The sequence below is a fragment of the Trichoderma citrinoviride genome, assembly GCF_003025115.1.
Source record: "Trichoderma citrinoviride strain TUCIM 6016 unplaced genomic scaffold BBK36scaffold_11, whole genome shotgun sequence".
NCBI lineage: Eukaryota > Fungi > Ascomycota > Sordariomycetes > Hypocreales > Hypocreaceae > Trichoderma > Trichoderma citrinoviride.
Window position 1 is genome coordinate 819,868 of NW_020194719.1, and position 19,375 is coordinate 839,242.

At 56.4% G+C, this 19,375-nt stretch overlaps 6 protein-coding genes across 6 annotated transcripts; 5 read left to right on the forward strand and 1 right to left on the reverse strand.

The window, feature by feature from the left end:
• Positions 1-290: 290 nt before the first annotated feature.
• On the forward strand, positions 291-1,566 carry BBK36DRAFT_1124522 (hypothetical protein; the record flags this gene model as incomplete). Its single annotated transcript, XM_024891175.1, has 3 exons — positions 291-676; positions 735-816; positions 907-1,566. 3 exons carry the CDS (start codon positions 291-293, stop codon positions 1,564-1,566), a joined length of 1,128 nt encoding a protein of 375 aa, XP_024747597.1.
• Positions 1,567-4,802: 3,236 nt separating this feature from the next.
• On the forward strand, positions 4,803-5,607 carry BBK36DRAFT_1143104 (hypothetical protein; the record flags this gene model as incomplete). Its single annotated transcript, XM_024893573.1, has 4 exons — positions 4,803-5,029; positions 5,147-5,200; positions 5,296-5,391; positions 5,475-5,607. The coding sequence occupies 4 exons, from the start codon at positions 4,803-4,805 to the stop codon at positions 5,605-5,607; spliced, it is 510 nt and encodes a 169-aa protein (XP_024747598.1).
• A 958-nt stretch (positions 5,608-6,565) lies between these two features.
• Positions 6,566-9,103, forward strand: BBK36DRAFT_1124237 (hypothetical protein; the record flags this gene model as incomplete). Its single annotated transcript, XM_024891145.1, has 1 exon — positions 6,566-9,103. One exon carries the CDS (start codon positions 6,566-6,568, stop codon positions 9,101-9,103), a length of 2,538 nt encoding a protein of 845 aa, XP_024747599.1.
• Positions 9,104-9,759: 656 nt separating this feature from the next.
• On the forward strand, positions 9,760-10,383 carry BBK36DRAFT_1161334 (hypothetical protein; the record flags this gene model as incomplete). Its single annotated transcript, XM_024894362.1, has 2 exons — positions 9,760-9,958; positions 10,076-10,383. 2 exons carry the CDS (start codon positions 9,760-9,762, stop codon positions 10,381-10,383), a joined length of 507 nt encoding a protein of 168 aa, XP_024747600.1.
• A 4,672-nt stretch (positions 10,384-15,055) lies between these two features.
• Positions 15,056-18,178, forward strand: BBK36DRAFT_1124412 (hypothetical protein; the record flags this gene model as incomplete). The annotated part of the gene is made up of 1 exon (XM_024891165.1): positions 15,056-18,178. One exon carries the CDS (start codon positions 15,056-15,058, stop codon positions 18,176-18,178), a length of 3,123 nt encoding a protein of 1,040 aa, XP_024747601.1.
• Positions 18,179-18,874: 696 nt separating this feature from the next.
• BBK36DRAFT_42864 (dolichol phosphate mannosyltransferase subunit 2) lies at positions 18,875-19,181 on the reverse strand (the record flags this gene model as incomplete). The annotated part of the gene is made up of 2 exons (XM_024898071.1): positions 18,875-19,036; positions 19,125-19,181. Coding segments are annotated over 2 exons (219 nt in total), but the record flags the coding sequence as incomplete, so codon positions are not given.
• Between the last annotated feature and the right edge of the window lie 194 nt (positions 19,182-19,375).

The window sequence follows — 19,375 nt, forward strand, 5'->3', positions numbered from 1 at the left end:
TGGATCGGATCAGAGCAACTCTCGACAAACACCGTCGATTGAAAGCGCAAAATTCTCGCATTCTGGACGAAGTTCCGAGGCGAATCCCGTTGTGAATACAGTCTCTGCTGCTAATGATAGTAGCCCTGGCAGTCTTTTAACTTGAATCAAGTTGATACCGGTTCAATTCGCATCGACCGCGTAGGAGACGCGCATCATCGCTTGCGGGGGGACAAAGACACGACGCCAGTCTGTTGCTGCCATTGCGACAGCTCAAACAACCACGCGCTCACAAGCAGAGAAAACCAAAGATGCCGACGTTAAGGCGAGGGCAGAGGGGCGAGGCTGCGCGGGGACATGTCGACGCGGGCGCGGATGAGGTGAATGGGGTGACCACGCCAGAGAAATCGAGAGACAACAACAACAAGGCGGTCGAAAAGGCGACGCCCAAGCGCCGTGGTGGCGACGATGCGGCTCTTGTTGCCAGTTCTCCCCGTGGCGCAAAGTCAGACGGGGAAGCAGCTTCGACGGCCAGGATCCCGACACTGGTGCAGTTCCCGCTGGTCGCGGCCATCAGCTTCGCCACGGCGAGCCTCGGATACAGCGTGGTGGCCGAGCTGACCCAGGGGGAGCTGGCGGGCGTGAGCCGGAGCCCGGGGACGAGGGAGGAGATTGCGATCCTTGCCGGCTGGAGGATGTGAGTGGGCTTTTGCTTGGGTCTTTGTTCTTGTCGCTTTGCTAACGAGGTGGCGTAGATTTGAGCTTGCGCTGAGCTGGTTTGGTGGGTTAGACGGGCTAGATGTTGCCATGATGGATTTCCTGTCCCACGGGCCGGCGGTAAGTTGTCGTAACACTCTCCTGCTGTTACCGTCACCGTTGTGGAGACTTTGAGACATGTGGCGGTTGAAGCTGACTTTCTTGTCCTAGATGTACCTCCTGTTCGCCTTTTACAAACTCAGCGCGAAGACGACGATTGCTGCCCTCGCCGTTGACGTCGTCTCTGCGTCGGTGCCTTTCTCGCTGCTGCGGCCCCTTTCGGCCGTCCACAAGCCGTCCTCGGCGCTGCCCAACCGCGAGCTCATCGGTCTGCCGCTGCAGCTGCTCACGGCGGGGCTCTCGACGAGCATATACTCCGTCATCCTCGTCCTGTCGCTGCGATATCTGCTGCCGGGCATCTTTGTTGTCCACTTCGAGGGCATCCGCAGCCTCGAGCCGGCGTACTCGGCGTCGTACCTCGCCGTGCTGCCTGTGACGCTGCTCTTTGGCGTCGCCGCGAGCACCTTCATCTTCCCGCCGTTTGCCACCACTGGCAAGACCAAGGAGGACGAGCGCGTCGCCAACTTTGACCCCGCCGAGGCCAGCCTGGGCGAGACGGTGTGGTGGAACTTTTGGGGCTATACCACCAAGGCCAAGGTGGCCATTTGGCGCACGGCGGTGACTTTGCTGGTCACGGGCGTCAACACGTACTTGGCCTGCGCCATGACCATCCCGGGAGTTGAGCCTGAGGGTGCTGCCGCATATGCGGGTGTGTGGGTGTTTGCGGCTCTCTGCACGGGCCTGGGGTTGGGCCTCGTGGGACGCGACTGAGAGACGCGGTTACGTTTGCCGTTGGGCGGTTCCGAGGGTGTGGGCGGCGGCGTCGTCGTCTCGGGTGTGGCTTGAGGACAGGCAGGGAGGGGAAACATCTATGCAGGTGCTTTGCTTTTCACCGTGTTCATGTAATCATGTATTCTAGCACCTCGTCATGTCGGATCATTGAGATTGGCTCGGAAGGTGTGTTTTGGCGTTTGTTTACTCTTTTCTTTCTTCTCTCGCTATCTAGGTATGGGGGGGATGGACAAGGTGAAACTCGCTATTGGCTTGGCTTACATGTGTTTGTTCTTCGTTTCTCGTTATTGCTTTTGTGTATGGGATGGGTATATGGAATGAGCTGAGGATCCATGATGAGAATAAATAAAAAAACAGAACAAACACACTCTGAGGCATCTGCTCGATATTTCTGCGTGTATGAAGTTGTGAGTCTGACAGTGAGGGGGGGCATGAAGAGGGCGACGCAAATAGAAACCCGGAAAGGGAAAAAAGGAAGAGATAACAAGGCATCTATTGTATCTAGGCAGGCATTTCAAGAATGCCAATCATGCCCTTGTTTGGGCGCTTTGCGTGCTGGGTTTGTTCAGCTCGTCATGGAAGAACTTGGCCGGTGACTGGGACATACTCGTATGGACTCACTCATAAAGGCACGTGCGAAGCCGAATGACTGATCCTTTGGGGGGTTCGGGTTTATGTTTGCATGCATGTTCATCAAGGTACGGAGCAAATCACCTCATTGCTACTACTAGTATTCGCTTTTGTGCCTTGTAATATAGTATATCGTAGGATCTGGAAGGGCTAAGACGCTTGCGGTATAATTTTTCGAGACAAGGTGGGCAAAATTTCGAGATTATATATACGTCAATGAGGAACCTGGGCTGGGTTGGGGGCGGCTGAAGTTGTTTGGGCAGGCCGAATCGAGATGCCAACTTTAGATTGATGAGTTGCTGGGGAGTCCGATTCAGCCTCTGGCTGGGCTGTCATCAACTCGGAAATAGACTGTGTTACAGAATGTATGTACCTTGCTTTGTGTGTAAGGGATGGAGTAGGTAAGAGCTGGAGGTGTATTGGGCCGTTATAACCGCTGGGTTTTTGCGGGTGAGGGTCACGCAGAGCGCAGAAAGGAGCCCTGAGGATGGGGAACCTTGTCGTTTAACTAGAGAGAGAAAAAGGGTAGGTAGCAGCATTTGCTCCGAAGATGACCTTACATTTTTGAGAGGAAAGATAACCAGGTACTCAGTTTCCACCGACGTACATGTTGACAGTATGAGAGAAAGCGAAGGTGAGAAAAGGAAAGAAAAAAACAGCCCCCAAATTCCGGTTGTCCCCCAATGCATTGAAGTTCTATATTGGGAGTTCATCTACACACAGCTGCATGGGGGAGCTGAAGACTAGAGGGGGGAAGGCTTGCATGGGGGTGGACATGAGCGACACGTGCGAAGAGGGCTGAAAGAAGGAAACAGCCTGTTCGGAGTTTGACTGGGGGATGGAAGCTGTATCCTGGGATGGGGCTGAAAAGGGCGAACCTGAGCTTCGGGTCATTTTTCTTGTGTAGATGTGGTGTGGTGGTGGTGTAGGATTCGGACAGGGATGGTAATTCGATAGAGGGGGGGGCTTGCATTTGGGGGCTTGTCGGATGGCTGTCGTAGTTTATCTTGATTATTGTGATTGTATACTGCAGATCTGAGGTTAAGAAGAGGTCGTGGCTCGTCTTTGAATCTCACATTTTGCTTCGCATATCTCATCGTGTTTGCCCTTTCTATGACTTAGAGAGGGGGGAATCTCGTAATAAACTGATTTGAGGGGTAAAGGAAAAACAAGCTTGAAGCTAAAGAGAAACAAACAAAAAGAGGAAGAGCTAAAAATGACCATGACGAACTACTGCTGGCAACTGCGTCAAGCCCGTATACCCGGTAAGGATAGAGAGGCGGCTCCATAAAACAGAACAGAGATGGAGAAAAAGAGAGGCTCTAGCAAGTTGGCCATCTCCGTCCTGGCCAGCACATCATTTTTATTTTTAGTTTATGTTCTTTTTCCTCCTCTCTTCTTTTTGTATTTCCCTTTTTTATTTTTTTATTTTATCTCCGCGCCAGCAATCAAGTTGGCACTTACACCGGAAGTGAACCCCAGGCCTAATTTTTCCCCTGGTCTCTCTTCTTCTGATTCCTTCGTCTTCTCTTTCTCCACCGTCTGCCACACACCTTCGTGCGGAGTCCGGCTTCTCCTGAGGATTTTCCAATATTTGCTGGCCAAAGAGCCAATATTACCACGTTGCTACTGGGCTCAACAAGAACAAAGAAGAAGAAAAAAACAACCAGGTCAAGAGCCGAGACACGACACACACGGAAACTGGGAAACCTGCCTCAGGGGGGGTGGGCAAGCAGTCACACACAGCCCACGCAGCTTGGGCGCCATATCGAGCTCTCTTGTCTCTCCCTCTCCCTTTGTCTCTTTTGCGTGTGTGAGTGTGTGCGTGTGTGAGTCTGTGTGTGCCTGACTGCTGTTTTCTCATGACAAGGGGAGAGAGCCGGCAAGGCGGAGAGAGACAAGAAAAAGCAAAATAAGGATATTTCGACGAGACACCGGGCAAAGGAACAGAAACAGGGCAGGAATCGTCGTCACTCGGCCGGGTTCAGCTCCTACTGTCCGAATCGGTGTCGAGCTGAGGTAGACAATGACCGGTGTGCTGGCAGGGGTGCATCAGGCGACGGCGGAGACTCATCACCAACGGTCTTGCACCTTCTGACTTGCCCTCGTTTTCTTCCTACGAGCTGATCCCCGGGGTTGTTTGCTGCCCTTCTCGCCCTCTCCATCTTTCGTCCAGCTGCCCGGGGAGAGGACGAGGCGAAGACGACTCGGGCCCCACGTCATCCGGCCTCGACGGCGAGAGCAGGTCGTTACACGCCATCCCCCCGACCTATGAGTATAAGATGCCCCTCGCCCGGGCCCTTGAACATATAAGAGACAGAAGAAGAAGCATCAAGTTGCCATTTTTGTTGTCCAGACAAGCTCGTCCATGACAGATACTTCTCGGCTATCGCGCAGACAAGGGGTGTGAGCACTAACAAGCCGATACCCTAAACTCCCCAAGACTTACAAGTAACGATTCCCTTCGGTGTTGCCCTTGACCCCAGACGAGGGAGCCTCTTCCTGCCCGAACTAGATATAGATATATATATACGTATATATATATCTGCCACCGCGGTTCCCCCATCATCCCTCTTCCTGTGGCCATGTCCGAGCACTATGCTACCGCATCGGCGTCGGGAAACAGGACGAAAAAGGGCGTCAAGGTGATCAGGAACATTTCCAGCGACAAGGAGATTGATGTCCAGGGGCCGCTTGAGGTGGCCGGCTCGGTCGAGTGCGTGGGTAGCATCAACTTCCAGGGTAACGTCTCTGTGAGGGGAGCCATTGAAGCCTACGGCATGATCACCACAAAGGGGCACATGGTTTGCCAGTAAGTTGACATCACTCCCAAACCTGAAAGGGGTCACAGAAGAAGGTGACATGTGGGGGAGGGTGAGGTGGCTGGGGGAGCAAGCCAAAGGCATATTACTGACTCGTGGGCAAAAAGGGGACAAGTCAAGGCGCACGGCAATATTATGGTCAATGGCTACCTAGCCTCCAGGTGAGCTCGCCGTACTGAGTGAGGGAGAAATCGGGGAGCCAGACATGTTGTCGATGTATATAGATCAGGCTGTTGCTAACACGAATCTGATGTAGGGACAAGATCATCGCCTCTGGAAAGCTGAGAGTCGAAGGCGTCCTGGAGGGCAACGACCTCGAGATATACGGAAACGTCATCATCATTGGCTCTCTGTAAGTCTGACTCTCAAGCATCCGGCAAGGTTGTCGTCGCCATCGAAACATACATGACCGGCTGACTTGTATCACCCAACTAGGACATGCAGGCGCCTGCTTGTGTACGGCTCGTTGACACTCATCGGGCCGCATTCCAGCTGCTTCGCGGCAGAATCGACAGAACTTCTAGGGCCCTACCTGACGCGGGACTCGGAAGCGGACTGGGATTTCTGAGGAGGGCGGAGGAGGATCCTGGCGAATTGGTGTGCCTTGATACGAGATCATGAAAGGACGAAAGGATGTAGAGGCTCTCTGAGCCCACCGAGGAGAGCTGAGGTGTAAAAGTCGGTGGTGTGGCACCTCATGTGGTACAATAATAGATACTAGAACTGCGAGACAAGCCCAATGGGACAAGGATAACTGCACAAACCAGGATCTCTTCCATGTTGCCGCGTCACGATGTATATTAAGGTTGATGCCCCGTGCCTCGTACCGCTTGGGATCTATGCAGGGTTGGCTGCAAGATGGGAAGGATTGGCAGAATCACCGGGACGATTATTCTAGTACTACCAGCATGTGAGTGTAAGCCTCGTGAAGAGCAGCGAGTTTCCCAGTGCCATCGTCTTCGAAGCGTTGTGCGATGTACACTTTCAGCTGAAGCTTCTTGAAGATGGGCTTCACGAGAGGTACAAGCTTCAGGTACAAGCTTCAGGTACAACGTCGACGATGAGTCAGCACATCTGGCCATCACGGCGCACGGGCCAACTCGTCTCGTCGGCGCCGCAGCAACCCCAGCCGAAGCGACCAAATAAAGTCGCCTCGAACGCGGGTTGCCAGAAGTTCCCACGCCAGCGAGTCACCGGCTTGTGTCACGCACAGCCGCATATTGATATTGAGTGTCGCCGCCAAATGGACGACGTCGGGCGCGAATATTCGATATCAGTCTGCCTTTGCCCTTGATTTCGCTACGGCGCCTAGCGGCCACTTGGAATCTGCAGCGCGCGCCAGGAGAGAGAGAGAGAGCCCTGCCGAATAAGGGATCCAGATGCTGCGAATCGAGCCCCCAACCGTCAACATGGCCGCCTCGACCGATTCCGCACTCGCTCCAGATGCCATGGACCACGAAGAGGTCGTTTCCCCCAAGACGAAGACGGCGACGTTTGAGCTCGCCGAAGGCCCGGCCATGGGCCCCATGAGCAGCGTCCTCACGGCGCGCGCAGACCCGGATGCGCAGACGACGGTCACCGACTTCCTCGACTTCACCGAGTACCTCCCCGCCGACATGATTCGCTCCCTCACGCTCGTTGGCAAGCTCGACCAAAGATACGCTGATGCGTCGCACAAGGTCGACGACTTGACGACGCTCTGGGGTCAGCTGCCCGCCCTGCCGGCCCGCGAGCGTCCCTCGCCGGTGCAGCTGCGCGCTGAGATTTCGGACAACTTGAAGCAGGCGTTGGACGCGAGGATGTTCGCCCACGCGGAGGCAGTCAGGATGGCCGACAACGTCAACCGCCACTACAACAAGGCGACGGCGCTGCTGTCCAAGCTGCAGGCCATGATGGACAATTACCCGACAGAGGAGCAGGCCCCTGCCGAGCCGAGGTCTCCTCAGATGACGAGGGCGAAGCTGACGGTCAGAGCTACGGGCGAGGATGGGCAGAAAGTGCGGCGGTCTCGGGTCCCGCGCATCACGGTCCCCGGCGAGGTTCTCGCGCCGTACGAGATTGAATACGACACGTTTAGCGACGATAGCGACATCAGCTCCGACGAAGAGTCTGAGCCGCCCACCAACAACCGCAGGATACCAGTTTCTACCCCCAGGATTAAGCTGGTGAGCAACAAGAGTCAAAAGTCCAGTGGCCGCTCTTCGCGTGGACAATATGCTACGCCTGCCTTGAGCGCTGCTGCTGCTGCGAATGCGGCGGCGCTGCTCAACCCGCCGCCCGAGAACGCGGTCATTGGTAGCCCTGATGCGCCATGGCTGCAGTTGACGCAGTACGAGCTGGCTAAACTGAGGAAGAGGATGAAGAAGAATGCTACGTGGACGCCCAGCGAGACCATGATCGCCAGGGAGCTCAAGGCCCTGTGTCGAGGACCAGATGCCTACAGAGAGGCCAAGAAGAAGGCGGAGGAGGAAGGTCGAGTGTTTGAGGCCACGGTGCCGACGCCCGTTGTCGACAACGAGTCGGGCCGCCCGGAGTTACCCCCTGGCGCCATCAGCGTCGACTCCTTGGCTGCCACCGAGGTGCCGACCAGCAACCGGGGGATGAAGCTCAACGAGGCCAAGAAGCTCAAGAGAGAGCAGCTGGCCAAGCTTGCGGCCGAAGAAGCCGAGGAGTCTGCGAGGAAGATGCAGCAGGCGGCAAAGCTGTTCCTGGGCAGCAGCACGACTTCCAGCATGACCCCCGACAACGCAAAGAGCCCTGGGCCACAGCCCAAGCCGCGGACCAATTCCAGATCGAAGCGGAAGAGGGACGTCGAGGAAGAGGCCAACGGCGATGCAGCAGCGGTAGCAGCAACAGCAGCAGCAGCACCACCAGCAGCGCTAGAAGGCGGTGAAGCATCGTCATCATCGCGGCCGATAACGAAGCGCACCAAGACATCTGAGACACCAGTCCCACCGCCAGTGCCCGGTCTGATTGTGCAGGGCGGCTCGGTGTCCTCCGACAACCACGCGCCCCCAGCTGCCGCGTCGTCTGGGGTTCCCCAGTCGGAGACTCCCGTCCCGATCCCCATACCTCCACAGTCCTCCATCACGACGAGGTCAGCAACGTCTCCAGCGCCAGGCTCTACCCTCGCCGTCACGGCCAGTGCTGGCAATGGCACCGTCACTGTGTCAACCGGTGCGCCTGTCAAGACTCCATACGAAACCCCTGTCCCTCTTCCCAAAACGGAGCCGAGGATGTCTACCACGCCGATCCCTCCGCCAACGATTAGAGAACTGCCCGGGCGAGAGGCTAGTAAGCGCGAAACGCGGGGAGAGGCGGCAAAGCGATCACAGCAGCAGCAGCAGCAGCAGCAGCAGTCTGCGTCCACGTCACCTCAGCTGCCACAGGGACAATCAGGAGCTCCCGAGGCATCTGTCAAGCAGTCAACATCACGCGGTGGCACGCCCAGGTCGACGCCGGTTCCAGACTCGCTGCCTTCTCGCCGGCCTGGCTCGCGAGGCAAGGCCGCAAGCCAGGAGCCGCAGCCGTCGCTGGCGGTCGATAGATCTCGCCGCGCCAGCACGGCACGCAACACTCCCGTCCCAGAACTCAAGCAGCCGGGCAAACGGACTAAGCGTCCGGCTCCCGGGGTCGTGACTACAACGAACAGCGGCGGTAACAGCGCCGTTGGCAAGCGGAAAGCGGCACCCAAGAGAAAGCCTCGTGCAACCAAGAGGGACAAGGGCCAGGTGACGGAGGAGATGGTGGAGGTGGACGATGAGGGCAACCCCATTGATCCTGACGAGCCACGGTACTGCCTCTGCAATAGAGTGAGCTTCGGGACCATGATTCAGTGTGATAACGTCGATGTAAGTCCAAGCAGCGACAACCTTGCTTCTACGCATAAAAGAACCGCGGCGCTGACAAGGCAGCAGAATTGCAAGCAGGAATGGTTCCACCTCGAATGCGTGGGCCTCTCTGATATCCCTGCGCGGACGACAAAGTGGTATTGCCCCGACTGTCGTAAGCTCCTCAACATCGGAGAGAAGGGAGAGATTAGTGCTCGAGGAGTTAAGAAGTAGGCCTTTTCTCCTATTTCTTACGCATATTGTGCGTGTGTCTTTTTGTTTCTCGTGTGTTAATTCTTTTTTTGTGAAGCCTGGAGTCAGGGGGGCTGGGAATCCGGGTGCTGGGACGGGTTACGCGGTAAGGTGATTCTACCTGCCTTGTCTTTGTTATATATCACCGAAGAGCCATCGGGCTCATGAGTTATCAAGGAAGCAATGATATAAAGAACGGCTTAAAGCCGAAACTTTTTTTTCTCCTGTCGGGAACACATCCGACGCTCTTGGGGAACTTTGCCGCAACGGACAACAGACATGGCGCCGGAAGAGGGACCGGGAGGCGGGGTTTATTAACTGCGAACCGGCAATTATTGCCAGCAATGGATTAACCAAAAAAGAAAAAAAAGGTGAATTAGTAACTGTGAGGGTTAATGACGGGAAGAGCCGATGGAGATGGATCCGATTACATGGTTTTGCGGGTGAAGGGCGCAAGCACATATATATATGTGTATGAATTATATACATCAACTCTCCTTCTCTCTGATCTTACTACCAGACCAACCAATTCCACCATTGCTTCCACAACCTGAACCTTTCTAACCGATGCACATTCCCCCTCTCTGAAAACAGAAAAAAACAAAAGGGGAAAAAAAAAAAAGGAAGAGAGAGACGTAATGGCCGGATCTTCCGTCGACGAAGCAGGATACTCTCCTCAGTACCCGGCGGACAGCAGCCTCCCCAACGGGCTCCAGGCATTCATCAGCGAGTTCTACAGGATATCGGACAGGCCGGAGGACAACGAGCGCTGGGTCGGGCAGTTTACGGAGGATGCGAGGGTCGTTATCGGGCCGGGGAAGGCTACTGGGACAGAGGGTGAGTTTGTTATATCTAACTCTTATTTCTACCTTTCTGCAATTCATTTGCTTCCGCGAATTTGGCGTTGGAGCGGTTTTTGTTTTCAAAGTTTTTTTACTTAGAAGTTTCAACTAGAGCTGCGGACCATGCGCCAGGGAATGTGGGCCGCCGTGGCAGAGCGCAAGCACACCATCCACAAAGTGTTCCCCGGCCGCTTCGACGACGAGGAGGAGGAGGAGGGACTGTCTGCGGAAGAGGGCAACGGCAACAACAAGCGATGCGAGCTGATGCTGTACGGGGACGTGGCGTATAGGACCAAGGACGGGAGTTCGAGCACGGTTCCGTGGGCGGGACATGGGGTTTTGGAAAAGGTGCGGGATGGGGAGAAGGGGGAGGAGGAGGTGTGGAAGTTTGCAGAGTATCGGGTTTATTTGTTGAGGTGAGAGGAGGTGTACTCCGATTGAGCGTCCAATGAAGGGTTGATAGAAAGTCTCGATGGATGTGTGTCAATTGGACGTTTGTCTAATGGGAAGCGAGATGAGATGTGATCGATCCCTTTGACGGTGAAGCATGATTTTTTGATAGATGTATGTCGTGGACGCTGCTTGCTGTGTTCAATGCTTCCCCGCTATGAGGTGCTTGGAGAACTCCGTGGCATAAGGTAGTTGGGCAGAGTAATTCACGCCATTGACGACGTTTCACATGAACAAGCCGACTTGTTACAGATGACAAACTATGGACAAAAGAGACGAATCACAGGCCTTGCATATTCATGCGTGCTCAGCATTCTACTCAACGGGGGGTCGTCTCAAGAGGATTCAACACCCAAATCGAGAGCATACATTTAGCAAAGCCACACTGCAAGCCCTCCCCGCCCTTGTCTAGGAGATAAGGAGCCGCTGCTTTGGTTCATTGCCCATCTGGGCTTTTTATCACAAGGTCCGGTGTAGGCAATGCAAGGTAATGTAATGTAGGGTGAGGTACCTTGCATGTAGACAGATATAGTACCAAGGTAAGGGGTGCGCGATACCGGAAATTGGAAGCTAAATGGGGGACTTTTTGGGATGTCTGGTTTTCTCTCTCTGAGTTGAGTTGAATGCATGACGATGACGACGATTGACGATGATGGAGGGGAGGGTGTTGACCTTGTCTGTTGTCCGAGGACTGGAACTAGTACATACTGCTTGATGCTAGTAGCAGTTGTACTTGTAGTGTTAGCAGAAGAGCTTCCCCGGAAATCCCAGTGGCGATCCCGCGGCAGCGTCACCGTCCCTTGCATTACTGGAGGGACAAAGTAGCAGTGTGGCTTCGTCCTGAACCCGAACTAGAAGACGCTATGAAGTAAATAGAGCAAAGGGCCTTGGTTTTGCCACGGGGGGGAACCCTTGATGGCTTTGTCTCTCTCGTCCCCCACTCGTGTCCATGGCGTAGGAGGCACCCATCACCTGACGCCCTGTCACGCCTCCGTTTGGGGGGAGCAACAGCTGGAGTTTCCTACTAATCGACTGTGTACTGCATGTATGTACTAGGGGCCTGAGCGCCGTTATGTAAATGAAATCATCGTAATGGACCGGGTTATTATGGGAATACGTAAGGATGCCAGATTGATCAGGTTCTTCTGTGCGCTTCCACCGACGCCCATTCCTGGGGTTCGTGCGTTGTTCCGGTGATGCGATGTGTGTATCGTATGTACTTGGATCAAGGGAAGGGAAGGGAAGGGGGTGTGAGAAGCGAGGGAGGGCGAGGAGAGAGAAGAGAGAGAGAGAGAGAGCAAAGTGTGGCGCAATAGGATCAGTTATTGCATGCTGTAAACGGGCGAGGAGCTTATCGGTGTCGACGCCCTCTTTGGATCTGACTGCTTGCTTCCTATCAGCACCTGCTCGTACGCCTGATTGAGACTGGCTCCGTATCGGAACCGGGCATCTTCTTATGTAAAGCGAGAGCAGAGACAGAGGGAGAGAGATAAGGAGCTGGAAAGGAGGCCGTCGCGATAATGATGGTCCATAGCAAGTCATTTGCCGGGGGCAGGCCCTTGATCCCTATTCGGCGGGGGAACGTCATTTTGGCAGCGGCTGATGGGTGATGACGCGCCGGAGCCGGTCAACTGCGCTGGTCTGGTGAGGGTGGCTGAGGCGTGCTAGTGCTTTGGAATTGCCGTTTTGTGCTCTGTCTTCTATTGTAATGTGATGACGGGGCTTTTGTTTTGAGATGTGTTCTGTTCGGGCAAGGTGAGGCACCGTATCGGGGTCCATGGGCGTACTCGGTACTTGTGAGGCTTTCAAGAGACATCTCGGTCCAGAAGTACCTTACATACATGGCGCTCCCATCTCTTGTGTCCTCCAGAAGCTGGTTTCCCCATCTGATCCTCATCCCTTCTCCTCGGCACCGCCCGGGACGGACGGAATCGTCGTTACCTAGGTACCGTATGGGGGAGCGCCGACTCTGCCCAGGTCACCTGTACATAGGGGCGCCATCGCGATCACCGCCAAGCGGGCAGCGAGCCGAGATAACGGCGTGCCTTGTGCTCGCGGTATCCTGTACTTTTGGGACCCGTGGCTTTTCCACTCGTTCGGGGAAAAGTGGCTGGCGGCCATCGTGCTTCGACTGCAGACGCGCCGCCAGCACCCGAGAAGCCGCAGGGCCACTCAGCGATGGCCGCTGTCACGCGTGGCAGCCGCTCGATGCGATTGGCGGCGGCTCGGGGGCCGTACAGGTACGAGAGCTGTACATGCACATGTGCGTCTAGGTAGGTACGTCGACGTGTTGCCTTGTGATTACATTGCATCGTGTTGAATTCCTGTTATGTAGACATGCTTTGTCTGCTTTCCATGCTCCCATCTCCGAGTCGCGATAAGGTACAGTACCTTGCATTAACCCAGATGTAAGGTACACCACCTGAAGGCGCCGAAGCAGCAGCGCAGGTGATGCTCGAGGTACTCTGTACTTGCATCGTGGAAGCGCTGGAACTTGAACAGCTCGAAAAGAGGCACCGGGACTCCAGGCTCGCCCAGCTGAGATTAGCGCTGCGGCTGCCCCTGTGGCCGCTGACCACAGCACAGGACCAGGAATCAATCACGACTTGCTCTGCTCTGAGGCGCTCTGAGGTGCGCTGCTCCCGATCAGCCAGCGTGTCTCCGTACCTCGCCGTACCGGTACGCCGCACACCCCTCCCCCTCTGTGCCCAGACCCCCCCTTCGGCCCCCCCCTGGCGCAATCACGCACCCCCCAACGGCTCTCACTGCAGCGCCGGCCAGCGGACCTGGAACCCCCCGCGTTATCAAGTCACTGACAGCAGCCATGGGCGTCGCGGTACCGGGTGGTACATGCAGCTCCAGGCATTTCATGTGCAGTTGATGCTGTAATTGGCGGGCGGCGACTCATCAAAGCTGCCGCCCCGAAACGTCTTCCTGGAGCAACGGCCTGGCTTGACTGACTCTTCTCTCCATCATCCAACTGCGTCTGTTACAACTCGAACCTCAACTTGAACTTGAACCTGCTACTACTATCATTATCACCTGTCTGCCTATTTATCTTGCGTACAAACCTAAACGTTGAAACGATACCAGCTGTCACGGCTCTTGTCTCTCTCCTTAATAAACCGGCCCTGCTTTGATTAATACCTACTATACCTTGCCTATCTTTGCATCTTTCGACGAACTCTTCTTCCTTACTTTCTCTTTGTCTTTTGCCCGTTCTCTGCCGTGTCATACATCTTTGTTATCTTATATTGACGATAGACTTTCGCCTCTTCTCACGAACAAACGAAACCAAACGATCCCCCGTGGCTGCGCCATTCTCCTGCCTCCATATACCACCACCTTTTAGAGAGCGCCTGTTTCCCTTTTGTTGCACGAACCAGCGTACCACTGCACCTCTTTTCCCTTCTTCGTATTGACCTGCCGCCGATAATCTCTCCGTACGACGATTCCCGCCTGCCTGCCTACCTTACCTTACCTCAACCCAGACGTGACTGGGTCGCAGGCGGTACCTTGGACGCGAGCCCCTCGTCACCGTCGATACCCCTCTGTTGCTCCCGCGCGCAAACCCCTTATCGGGCGGTACCTCTAATCTCGTCTACGCCGACTGCCTGCCTGCCTGGCCTGGCCGAAGCTCTGCGAGAACCTCTCTGTCCACCGGCTCCTGCTCCGTCATCGAGGGGTTCGGGATCAACAGACGTCGTCCGATCCCTTGGACTCTGGCTTTCGATACCTATTCGCTTCTTGCTTCTTTTTCTCAACTTCCAAGTCTAGCAGCAAAGCTTCTCAGAACCTCGTCTCGTTCTGCGGAAGCAACAAGCAGCTGGAGCGGGACCACTGCTCCAATCCCCTTACACAGGTTGAATGCCGGGTGAGTGACCTTTCGCGCCCGTCTTAACCCTGTGCCACGGCTGTGACGACACTGCGATAAGCCGTGTTCCTCTCCATCCATCCCCTTGACCAGCACCAGGCGCATCACGCACGTCGACCGGCACGCACGCAGACCGACCGAGCGGACGGACGCAGAGCACACACAAACGCATAAAAGGGCACCTTGACTGACTGATGCATTCCCGACAGCCAAGAAGGAACGGAAACATGCAAAGCACAGCGGCGGCATTGCCGCGGCGGTGACCAAACAGACGGCCGGCAAGTTCGCGTGAGTCCTCAGCTCCCACTTGACGTCCACCCATGGCCTGGCACGGCTTCGCATCGCATGGCCCTCCTCGGCCTCGTGACTCACGCCGGTTCAGCTGCGCGCCTCTTCCGCCTCCTCCTCCTCCTCCTCCCCTCCCCTCTCCTCCCCTCTCCTCTCCTCTCCTCGCCTCTCTGCCCTCTCCGCTCGCTGCCTGGTCTCTAGGCACGCTACCATGTCAAGAACTGCCCTGGTTTGCTGACCCTGCGCCTGTCGATAAATAGGAGACCTGTCATCGACGGCGACGAAAGTGGAAACGACTCTGCAAAGAGCATCCCTACTTCCAACGCCTCCTCTCCTCCGATCAACACCCCCGAGATCAGACCTACGGCTGCTCCTGACAATGACAATCCTGAGCCGTCGCCTTCCCTGGATGTCTTGTCCACCACGTCCGTCTCCGCAAGCACAGCGCCGAGTGTGATACACGACTGGGCAAGGAGCGGAATGGCAGCCTCCCCGAGCAACCTCATCGCCCTGGCCGGTGAATCGCCGCCCACGCAGCCCTCTTCCTACGAAGACTCGGGCCGCCTTCACCATGGCTGGACCGCCCAGAGAGCCTTCATGACGCCGTCGCCGGCATCGCCCTCTCCGCCCACCAGTCACCCGAGGCGTCCTCTCAGCTACCAGATGGATCCCCATTTCGTCTCGCCAGACAACATGCCCCGGCCCTCTTCGACTGCCGCCCACCACCGCCGGAGCTCCCTCCACTCTCCGGTCCCGTACTCCCACACGCACTCCCGCATCGGCTCGCATCCCCCTCCGCTCCCCCACCAGCCCCAGGCTCACTTCTACGGCGTCTCAGACCTCGACCTCACCCTCAAGCCGCAGTCCGGTATGAAGCCCGGCGACCACGGACTTTATTTCGGCTTCGACAAGCTCCCGAGCCCTTACAGCACCGCTGGTTCTACAAGTGTCGTCTTGGCCGGCTACCAGGGCGGGTTGGAGGTTTATGGCGTCAGCAAGAGGGGGTTGGAGCACATCGCCAGCCTCAAGGGCCTGCGGGGTGGTGTCCATTACGCCAAAATCCTTCCGTGGACGGTGGGCGGGGACAAGGACTCTGTGTTCCCCTTGGTCGCCCTGGTGGTGCATGGGCCTGTGCTCCCCCAGCGTCCAGCTTCGGCGGCAAGCCCGGACGATGATGAAGACGCCGCGACCAAGGCCGACGGTGCGACGAGCCCCCGGTCTGCTTATGCTCACCACGACGCCTTCTCGGGTCGCGGTGGCCAGAGCGGCCAAGTGATTGAAGCCTACCAGACAGCCGTCGAAATTTACTCGCTCAAGACAAATAAGCTCGTCGACGTCCTGCTACAGGCTCCAACCATTCCCATCAGCGCAGAGGTGTCTCTGACGAGCCCAATCTTCCAGCCTCCGCCTCCCACTGGGGCGTTTGCTATCAAGGCAGACGCAGGTACCGTCGCGGTATGCTCAGGGGCCACCGGCGAATGCTGGATATACACGCAGCTCTTGCAGCCGCAGAATGGTCATGTCTTTGCCTGCACGGCCAAGCTGTGGACCTGCGTTCAACAGGGCCAGCGAGGAGGGAACGATGTAGCCGAGGAGAGCGATAAGATGAACCCTCTCGGCACGATCCGCCGACCGAACCCTCCCACGGCTATCATCGCTCTCAACGGCCGCAGGATTGCGTACTGCCCGGCGGCCCCGTCGTCGAGCATCGCCATCCGAGCCCATTTGCCGGTGCCCATCCTGGGGAGAGGGGCCGGCGTTACCTCTCACACGCCGCCTCACCTTCCTTCGCCCACCGCTGCCGTGGATCTCCCCATTTCCGACAGCGTCGTCAACAAGGTGATGCGCGAGGCTACGCAGGAGCTCATCCAAGGCGCGAAATGGGTCGGCCAGCAGGGCCTGCAGGCTTGGAACTCGTACTGGAATCGATCATCCAGCCCGCAGGCGCAACAGTCCCAGCAGGCGCAACAGCAGCAGCCCCGGTCACCGCCTCAGCAGTGGGCTGCTCGCAACGATGGCGCCGCGTTTCCACCGACTCATGGAACGTCTGGACAGGCGGCGCCGACCAAGGACCCGGGACTCGTCTCCATCGTGGATGTCGACTCGCTGGTGACGTCCCCTTCCGTCCACCCTATCTGCACCTTCGCTACGCCTCTGGGCTGCAGTTTCCTGTCCTTTTCGCCATCCGCCTTGGCTCTCTTCACGGCGAGCAGCAAGGGAGACGTGCAGACAGTGTGGGATTTGCTCCGTGTTCAACACACCCATTCCTCGCCCCTGCAGGCGTCATTGCCTTCTCATGAGAGCGTCGGCCCTCTTGTTCGCCAGATTGCCCAGTTCTCGCGCATGACCGTCGCGCGCATCATCGAAGTAGTCTGGACGGAACCGCAAGGCGACCGACTGGCCATGGTGACCGAAAGGGGCACCGTCCATCTCTTGGAGATGCCGTTTAGCGCGTTCATGTGGCCACCACCGCGCAGGCGCAAGGTGACGAACCAAAAGCCTGCCGTCGAACCGCCCGAGCCTTCGAGCTCCGCCGTTTCCCTTGCCTCTGGCGCCTTTGGTGCAGCGTACCAGGCGGCCATGCCGTTTGTCACCCGCTCGCGCCAGGGCAGCAGCAACAGCTCAAACACTGCGGGCAGCATCCTGAAGGATTCGGCAGCCCAGGGAGGGCGTGCGATTGCTGCGAGCATCACCAGCTCCCTGGGAAAGACGGGCTCCGCCATCAGCCAGCTGCGCAACACTGGTGAGAACCGAGTCTCCTTGCCTCCCGGCAGCGCACCTCCCTCGGCATCGTGTGTTGTCTGGATCAGGGGCAGGCGGAGCGCTGCGCTCTTCAATCTCGGTGGAGGACTTGTGCGAACGTATCCCAGCAAGTCTCGACGTCACGCAGGCCACGCCGGCGGCAGGCGTAATGCGCGCGCCAACCGGTACACGGATTATCGAGTGCCATTGCTTCCGGATGACACTGTTGCTCCGGCAGTCCGCCAGGTCCTGGAGCTGGGCACCCAAGAAGAGTATCTGGATCTTTCAGACGCCGAAATGGACGTTGGAACGACGCTGACACTCAAGGGTCGCCCACGCGTGGTTTCCAACACTCTCCATACCATGGGCGAGACTATTCCCCAGGCGGAGATTGAGTGCAGTGCGCCATATCAGCCTTTCCACACTGACAGGCGCGTCGTTCTTTGCGAATACACTCCTGGCTACGGCAGTCAGCTCGATGGGATGCCGGAGTCTCTCGCACACTCGACGTCGGATGCCACGGCGGCGTCGGTTTCCAAGAAGGCCAAGAAAGCCCAGAACTTGGCTGCAAACGCACCAAGCGGCACGCAAGGTGCGTCTGCCTGGGCGTTTGGGCAGGACATCTCCGTCGTCAAGCTGGACCTGGGGCTCCCCTCTGCTTTTGAGGACGAATACGACGACCCAGAGGACCACCGACCCCTGCCTGCATCTGCCATGGAGCGTGTCATGGAGTATGGTGATTCCGAGCAGATTGTCGTCACAACCAGGCGACGACGCGGAGCCCACCAAGGAGATCCCGATGGTGACGGATTCTTTGAGGACGACTGCGAGGTTCTCGACTTTGCCGACCAGAGAGTCTAAGCAGCTGTCATGCGGTCATGCAAGTTCGAGAACCAAGCTTTTACGATGGGATGTCTGGGACTCGAGATGTTTCTTTTCCTTCTCACTCTCTTGGGTATAAACTAGGTTCTACTAATTTGACAACTTCTGACATAGGGTTGCTTGTTTTGCTTGGCTTGCCCCCCCTTTCTTTTTCTCCTTAGGCAAAGTTGAGCAACACTGTTGAAGGATTGGTTTGACGAATGCTTATACTCTTCGAGTCCCCCCTCTGCGCCGCTTAGGATTTATTTAGATAGATGCGTGTGCCTGTATGGCTGCACATTCTGTTGCGTAGGCAGCATCTCTTCTGTTTAGCAGCTCCTGTTGCGCCTCAATATTGGAATAGACACCACTCGAGATACCCAACCAATGCGTCTCTTGCCTTGCATCATGATCGATCTCTTCTCCCACTGTACTTTGCACAATGCTTAAATAGCAATTGGCATCGTTCAGGATTGTGCAAATACTATCAAGTTGATTGCTATGGCCAATTCTAACACCTAGATTCCCCGTGCATACAGATGATTGACGGCAAGCCATTATCGTACATGAGCGCTTATACTGTAATTACATGTTGTTCATCTCGCCCCTTTTCTCTGTATTTCTTTCTGTCTCTTCTTTCCCGTCCGCTCTGCATTTCGTCCTTTGTGCTGTTTAAGCCTTCTTCTTGGCGGCGGCCTTTGCCTTGGCTGCCTTCTTCTGGTTGCTCCGGATCATGACCATGCCGACGAAGGAGCCGACGACGGCGGAGCCGAGGAGCAGGAGGATGACGGGGATGCGGATGGCCCAGACGCGGGGGAGGAAGAGATTCTGGAGGGGGTGGTCGTCGTCGACAAAGGGCTGCGTTTTGAGAGAAAGAATGTTAGTATGAGTCGTAATTCCCTTTGGGAGGGTTTAAGAGTGCTGGTTGGAGGAATGGATCTCGTACCATGAGGAGGGTCCAGATTGTGTAGTAGAGGAAGACGACGGACGCGGCCACGAGCATGGCGAAGCCGACGAGTTTATCGAGCTGCAAGGAGAGAGTAAATTAGCTGCTGTGTCCTCTTGCTGGGAACGGTGTAACTGGATGCAGATTGGATTTGGTGATGTCGCGACAAGGGGAGTAGAAGGTGGAAGGCGCACCATGGTTGAGAGGCTTTGTATTAGTAGAATGGAAGGGTCCGGAGTGTAGTTTAGCTT